The 8,489-nt window shown below is 38.8% G+C and overlaps 1 protein-coding gene across 1 annotated transcript; it reads right to left on the reverse strand.

The window, feature by feature from the left end:
• Nucleotides 1–3,326: 3,326 nt before the first annotated feature.
• On the reverse strand, nucleotides 3,327–5,134 carry LOC118675245 (polypeptide N-acetylgalactosaminyltransferase 1-like). Its single transcript, XM_036347611.1, is given in 3 exon segments — nucleotides 3,327–3,611; nucleotides 3,614–4,132; nucleotides 4,135–5,134. Coding segments are annotated over 3 exon segments (1,557 nt in total). The 5' UTR covers nucleotides 4,910–5,134; the 3' UTR covers nucleotides 3,327–3,348.
• Nucleotides 5,135–8,489: the final 3,355 nt, after the last annotated feature.

The following is an 8,489-nucleotide window of genomic DNA, read 5'->3' on the forward strand; positions in this document are numbered from 1 at the left end:
AGCAGTACATGAAAGATCATACACCATGACCAAGTAAGATTTATCCCAGGGATTCAAGGATGGTACAATATCCGAAAAATCAATAAATGTGATACATCACATAAACAAATTGAAAGAAAAAAACCACATGGTCATATCAATTGATGCAGAAAAAGCATTTGACAAAATCCAACACCCATTTCTGATAAAAACTCTCAGCAAGGTGGGAATAAAAGGATCATACCTCAACATAATAAAAGCCGTATATGACGAACCCACAGCCAACATCATACTCAATGGACAAAAACTAAAACCATTTCCCCTAAGAACAGGAACAAGACAGGGATGCCCACTCTCACCACTCCTGTTCGACATAGTACTGGAAGTATTAGCCATTGCAATTAGACAAGAAGAAGAAATAAAAGGCATCCAAATTGGAAAAGAAGTAAAACTGTCCTTATTCGCAGATGACATGATATTATACATACAAAACTCTAAAGACTCCATCAAAAAACTATTAGACTTAATAAATGAATTTGGCAATGTAGCAGGATACAAAACTAATGCCAAGAAATCTGAGGCATTTCTATACACCAACAGTGAACTTACAGAAAGAGAGACTAAAAAAGCAATCCCATTTACCATCGCACCAAAAAAATGAAGCTACCTAGGAATAAACTTAACTAAAGAGGTTAAAGACCTCTACTCAGAAAACTACAGGACGCTGAAAAAAGAGATAGAGGAAGACATAAACAGATGGAAGAACATACCATGTTCTTGGATTGGTAGAATCAACATCATTAAAATGTCCATACTACCCAAAGCAATCTAGAAATTCAACGCACTTCCCATTAAAATACCAACTGCATATTTCACAGATCTACAACGAACTCTCCAAAAATTCATCTGGAATAAAAAAAGACCCCGAATAGCTGCAGCAATCCTGAGAAAGAAGAACAAAGTAGGTGGGATCTCAATACCAGATATCAAGCTGTATTACAAAGCCACTGTTCTCAAAACTGCCTGGTACTGGCACAAGAACAGACATATAGATCAATGGAATAGAATAGAGAGCCCAGAAATCGACCCAAACCAATATGCTCAATATTTGACAAAGGAGGCAAGAACATACAATGGAGTCAAGACAGTCTCTTCAATAAATGGTGTTGGGAAAATTGGACAGATACATGCAAAAAAATGAAACTGGACCACCAACTTACACCATACACAAAAATAAACTCAAAATGGAAAGGACTTAAATGTAAGACAGGAAACAATAAAAATACTAGAGGAATCCAAAGGCAACAAAATCTCAGACATATGCCAAAGCAATTTCTTCACTGATACAGCTCCTAGGGCATTGGAAACTAAAGAGAAAATGAACAAATGGGACTACATCAAAATAAAAAGCTTCTGCACAGCAAAAGAAACCATCAACAAAACAACAAGAAAGCCCACTGCATGGGAGAACATATTTGCCAATGTTATCACTGATAAGGGTTTAATCTCCAACATTTATAGGGAACTCATACAACTTAACAAAAGGATGATAAACAATCCAATCAAAAATGGGCAAAGGACCTAAATAGACACTTTTCAAAAGAGGACATTCAGAAAGCCAACAGACATATGAAAACATGCTCAACGTCACTAATCATCCAAGAGATGCAAATCAAAACAACAATGAGGTACCATCTCACACCTGTCAGAATGGCTATCATCAACAAACGACAAGTGCTGGAGAGGATGTGGAGAAAAAGGAACACTCGTGCACTGCTGGTGGGAATGCAGACTGGTGCAGCCACTATGGAAGACAGTATGGAGTTTCCTCAAAAAGTTAAAAATTGAACTCCCCTTTGACCCACTGATCCCACTTCTAGGAATATATCCCAAGAAATCAGAAACACCAATCAGAAAGGATATATGCACCCCTATGTTCATAGCAGCACAATTTACCATAGCTAAGATCTGGAAACAGCCCAAGTGCCCATCAGCAAATGACTGGATTAGAAAACTGTGGTACATCTACACGATGGAATACTATGCTGCTGTAAAAAAGAAGGAATTCTTACCATTTGCGACAGCGTGGATGGAACTGGAGAGCATTATGCTAAGTGAAATAAGCCAGTCAATGAAAGAAAAATACCACATGATCTCACTCATTTATGGGTAATTAAGACCATTATAAACTGATGAGCAAAAATAGATACAGAGGCAGAGCAACATTGAACAGACTGTCAAACTACAGCGGGAAGGCTGGGGAGGGTTGGGGGCGGGGTAAGAGATCAACTGAAGGACTTGTATGCATATGAGCATAACCAATGGACTCAAGACACTGCAGGGCATGGGAGGCTAGGGGAGGGTCAAGGGGAGAAAAAAAAGGAGACATATATAATACTCTTTGTAATACTTTAAGCAATAAAACAATTAAAAAAAATGAACCCATAGAAGTGTGGGTGAAATGTATATTTTTAAGGGTTAATCTTAAAAATTAGTTTATTTCATGGTATCATACAGGATGTATGTATGATTGAGTTTGGTTACCAAAAGACTCACACTTTTGCTTTCTGGAAAAGAATAGCCTATGAAAAAATTTCTAGTAAAGTTTTTAGTTGCCCCATTCTTTAAAACTACTTGCACCAACATTTAAACTATCATTAAAAGTTAAAATATAATTTTCTATCAAACTGCTAAATAATCCTTAATTACAATGCTTATTTGAGAGAAAAATGTTAATTAAGGTGCAATTCTTGTATACGGTGGTATTATTCCACATTGTATATAAGCCATCTGGACTATTTTAAAAGCATACCTTAACTATTCAAAAAGATTTGTTCACTGTTATGCCCTTATGGATTAAATATATATATATTTTTTAATTTCCTTTAAACCCTGTTTAATATAGTTGTGTGGTTTTTTTTGTAAAAATGTTATTTTCATGATTTTGACCCTGGTTCCAGTTCTTTTCATGTATTTTTGTATCAATATTAATATACTGGCTACCAGTTCTATCTTGGAAATTCTTCACTGTGACAGCAAGTCCAGCGGAAACCACTGCTGTGCAAGCAGATCCTCCAAGGTGCAGCTTTCCGGAAGCACATGTTGCTGATTGTTTCACTGTCTGAATAGTCTTTATAATGACTCTTGATGAAAGCCTCTTCGACCTTGTAAACATCAGTGTGCACAGTCTCGCTACGTGGCAGGAGGCTGGTTCACGGCGCGTGAGGAGCGAGTCTAGTCTTACTGGCTGAGAACCCTCACTTCCCGCAGGAGGGAGCACTGTCCCTTTTTTGCTATGTAAGAATGTGGCAGAAATGTATGCTGAGGTAGCCCAGTCAACCCTTATCTTTTTCTTGTGTAAATTTGGTCTCAGAATATTTCTGGAAGGGTGACGTTGTGGAGAAGCCACTGCTGGGACTGGCCTCCGCTGCAGTCTCTGATGCTGGGCACCTGGCTGTCCTCCTCCGTGGCTTTATCCAGGCACTGGTTACTGTTCACATGCTGCAGGGTCAATTTCACGGGATCATACTCCCAAAGTTGGTTGCCTTTTAGGTGGTGGCATTTGAGCATTGTGACTGGGCCGTTGAGTTTGGAGACATCCAAGCAAAGGTCGTCCGTCCTAATTTCTTTTTGGCATTGTAAGAGAAAACCTGATTACCTCCCATACCGTGACAGTTAAAGATTCCAACTTTTTCATTCTCTTTTCTAGCCATGTTATCGAGACACTGATTTGTTTCTACATTGCGTATCTCTCCCAAAGAGAAATAGTGACGTGGAATCTGCGAATCAGGATAAATAGTCTCTAGGTACCAAGAGAAAGGTTTGCATTGGAGTTTGTGTCTTAGACCAAGTCTTGATGCTATATCTCCATAATCTACCTTTGTAACACCTGGAGAAATTATATAGAAGAAATTCTTGAATTCATCCATCCACACTTCTGAGAGGCGTCTGTTATTTTTGTTGATAATCTGTCCTGTGCCTCCCGGAAACGTGTAAGGTGTAGCTTTCCGAAACACGTGTCCAACATGTGAGCAAGTAATGATCTCCAGGGTGCCTCCACATTGCCAAATCCTAAAGGAAATTTCTAGGTTTTCTCCTCCCCAGATATCCATTCCAGCATCGTATGTTCCAATCTCCTGAAAGTGATCTCTATTGAAAACAGGCCTCCGGCCATGGTAGGCGTTCTGACAGGAAGAGTCCGGTCACCTTTCCTTCTGTCCATTTCTCTTTGGGGAACAGGGTACCAGCGAAAATTGAGCTTCCAATTGAATCCCCCATAGGTCATATCAGAACCCGCCACGTACTCAAAAGTATCATCACTGATCACATCGATGATGGGACACACCACTGTTTTCCTGTCCTGTTTGATCATGGCTAAGAGAGGCTCCAGCCACCCCACTGTGCACTCACAGTGAGCGTTTAAGAATGTGATCACTTGGCCTTTGGACACAGCGGCTCCTTTTAACCTGGCTCTGATCAATCCAGAACGTTTTTCCATTCGAATTACATGAACTGGTACTTTTAATTTTTTCACATAACTCTCCAGAGGTCTTTTTAAAAAGTCTCTTTCACTGGCATCATCTACTAGAACAATTTCTTCCAGCATGTGTCTTGGGGAGTGATTTATGACACTATGGACAGTTCGAAGAAGTGTGCTCCAGGCCTCATTGTGGAAAACAATCACCACACTTGTTGTAGGAACTTTCATCTTTTCTTGATCCTCTTTAGGAATGACGACTGGTTTCCCCATTTCTCCAGGACCTTCATGAGGCTTTTGTACTGGCTCTAAAACATCCCCAGCAGGAAGTCCTCTCTCCTTTTTTTCATCACATTTGTTGCATTCACTGAAGTAAAGCAGCAGGAACATATCCAAGAGTACCCAAATCAAGGAGGTGGCTAGGACCACCTTGCAATATGCAAATTTTCTCATGGCACTTTAAGTCAAATGCAAAATTTTAAAATACATATATATAAATGTACAAAGATCATGAAAATGTTTCCAATCCAGTTTCATCAAAAATCACGTTCATAACCTCGGTCCGCGCGGCGGCGGCGCGGGCGCTCCTCAGGGCCAGCCCAGGCGGTGGCGGCGCGGTCCGCGGGCCAAGCGCGGGCGCTCTTCTGGGGCCGCCGTCCGCCGCGCCGCCTCCTCGGCTACTGCCCGCGGCTCCCCGGGCGGGCGGGCGGGCGGGCCTGTCGCGGGCCCCGCCTCCCGCTCCCGCCCCCGCGCCGGCCTCGCGGGCTGGACGCACTACTCCGGGTCGAGCCATATGCGGTCGCAGCCGCCGCCACTCACATATATATTTTTTTACATCATTTATATCACTTTAGTACAAGCATCAAAATATATTCAATAATAATGGATCAATGTGTGTTTTTTCCTATTGCTGTTTTATAATTGCTATTGCCACAAGCAAAATATATAAAATAGTTAAATGAAAATACGAATATATTCTGGACTTCAAAAAAGACAACATTTAAATTTTGCCATGCTAGGGAGAAGCATTATATACTATGCTCCATAAACTTCAAAAATGTCTCTAAACCTAAACAGCAATTAAGAACAGTTCTTTTGAACCTTAGAAGGGTGTATTCAATGGATTTGCTTAAGATCAAGGCATAGCATTTTAAGGCTAAACTCAAAGGCCTACTTCTTCCAGTACTGAGACATGAAACTCTGAGAGAATAATAAACTCTTATGAGCCATTGCTTTTCAGCTCATAATTCTGAAGTGACATTCATCAAGTCAACAAAATAAGCCTGAAAACCCTAACACAGAGAAGGTTGGGCTCTTATTAGACAAGTAAACCCTAACTAAAGTAACCTCAGGAAATGCCCTAATATGAATCACAGCATAATACCTACAACAATAAAGGTTGCTCACGTTACCGGTAAACTCGTACAACCTGAAAGCTCCCATCTAATATCACATTGTTCCAAGTCAATACTATCTAGCCCTTGCCAGAATTTGAGCACTGTAAATGCTTTTGTTTAAATCACACTTCTCTCCAAAAAGAAACTGAAGTAACAAATTTTATTGCCATAATTCTGATAACAAAAGCAGGAAATAAACTGAGGAAGGGAGGATTTTTGTTTACTATTAGAACAACTGTTATTGTTGTCCTTGAGTTTGAAATTTGGCTTTCAGCTTTTAAATAACCAAGGCAAAACAAAAATGGGAACAATCAGTGATAATTTTAATACTGGAAAGAGAAAGGCACAGCAAGTTCTCATTAGAGATAAAGTTTTCCTGATGCTGCATTCTAAAATAAATTCTCATGTGGGTGCAGCTTTACATATAAGACAACAAGCAGTGTAGTAGACAATCTCCTCAACTACATTTGTTATCATAGTATTTAGTTAGTCCTTTACATACCATTTCTTTTAATACTCATAGCAAACTAAGTGAGCGGCATGCACTATAATTATTCTAGTTTTATAAACGATGAAGCTGAAGCTTACAAAAGCTAAGTTATAGTAATATTAGAGACTATGAAGTTGTCCATGAGATGGGAAGGACAGAGAGTCAGCAACTATTAATCACACCATGTACTTATAAATGCAGTTGTGTAAATAAATGTAAAGCCAAAACTTAATAAAGCATTCATGCTTATAAATAATTTGATCATAGGGAAAAAAAAACTATAAAGCTAAAACTTAAATAAGATGACATATACATGTAAATGATTCACTATAGAAAATTAAAATACTTGAGGTATAAAATCTAAAACTGAAAAATAGGAATTTAGAAACTCCTGTTGACATAAAGTCTGTTGAAGAAGAGATTCAATCACTAATGTTCTGGTAAAGTGTTTAATAGCTGGCTTTTGGGAGTTAGCAGGAAGATCCCTGGCTTGTAGTAACTGCCAATTTCTGTGGTGTAAATACTTCCACCATAAAGTTCAAGCTAACAATGTGACTCAACCAACTCACAAAAATTCTTTAAAAATTACCAATTTGCTCTTGTGTGTGAGCTCCAGCATATCACTGGAAGAAGTTGATATGACTCCTTCTGGTACTACCAGAACTCTTGTTCCCTTAGGTATGTCTAACAAGGATAATTTTGAGATCTCAGAACTTCAGTTGGTCTGAGCTTGTAGCCGTCTTCCTATGGGTAAAATAAAATAAAATAAAATAAAATAAAATAAAATAAAATAAAATAAAAATGTAACTCTAGCCATGAATTGTAATGACTCTAATGTTTTTTTTATATTAAGGTTAAAAATAGGTGTTTGTATTTTCTCTTTCTCCCCAAATATTGAAAATATTATGTGAATAAAATATACTTACATGCAGACATTGAGTGATCACTTCTCATGTTTCAACATGTGTGTGTAATTCCAGGCCTATGTTCTTAAGCAGTAGTTAATACGGCTTACTCAAGTAAGTGCCTGAGAAGCTGGTGTTGATTCATTGTATAATGTAAATGACTGAGACTTCTGTATGAAAACAACACACACAGAGATTTAGCTTAATGCCATCTTAAACAAAGGATTCATTGACCTTCTGGTTTCAGGTTTAAGATCATGAATACTCACCAAAGTGGTGCATTTACAAAGTCATGGTTGATTGTTATGTGAACTATCAAAAGTATATCTTTTCAGTTCCATTTCTGATTCATGTCAGATCAAGTATGGTTTAGAGTCCAGGGTTGAAACAAGACTCTAGGGTGGAATCAAATTTTCTTTCAAACATTATTCCTAGATGTTTTTTCTTTTTATGTCAATGTTCCTGGTTTTATAGGAACACTACATTCTTTTGTCATTTTAAATAAAAATCTATTCAATGCTGACCAAAATTGAGATTCTAAATAAATAACTCAAAAAACAAGTGAAGTAGCAAACAGCATTATTTAAAAAGGGAAAATTAAGTAACATGAGTGCTTAGGATTGGTAATTTTATTCATTCATTAAATTTTTATTGAGTACCTAGTAAGTGCTAGTCATTGTTCAAATTTGTTGAGATTAATCATTGTTCCTAAAGGACAAAGATCAGAAATGATAAGTGCCAGTGTAGCTGTAACAGCATGAGAAAGAGCAAGAGATGAAGGAGGCTACTTGAGAGACACAGGGGAGCCGGGACCTGGATCATGTAGTGCCTGGCAGGATATTGTAAGGGCTCAAGGCTGTTCTCTGAGGGACATGGGGAAATGTATCAGGTTCTTTTTAGTAGCCCAGGCAAGAAGAAATGGTGGCCAGACCAGGGTAGTAGCAGTAGAAAAGCGGTCTGATTCTGGATATATTTTGAAGGTTGAGCCAATAAAAATTGCTGATGAATTGATATGAAATGTCAGAGAGTCAGTTATATCTAGAATACCTGGGAGGACAGAGTTGTCATTCACAGAGGCGGGGAAAGCTGTGGGCAGAGCAGGCGACAAGGAGGGATTAGGGAAGATCAGAAATTCAGCACTGTCAGACACGTTTCGTATGAGATGTCTATTACATACCCCAGTGGAGATGACAAGTAGGAGGCTGGACGTATGCAACTGGAGTCCAAGGGAGAAGTAAGGG

Source organism: Myotis myotis, unplaced genomic scaffold (assembly GCF_014108235.1).
Source record: "Myotis myotis isolate mMyoMyo1 unplaced genomic scaffold, mMyoMyo1.p scaffold_m19_p_1, whole genome shotgun sequence".
Classification (NCBI taxonomy): domain Eukaryota; kingdom Metazoa; phylum Chordata; class Mammalia; order Chiroptera; family Vespertilionidae; genus Myotis; species Myotis myotis.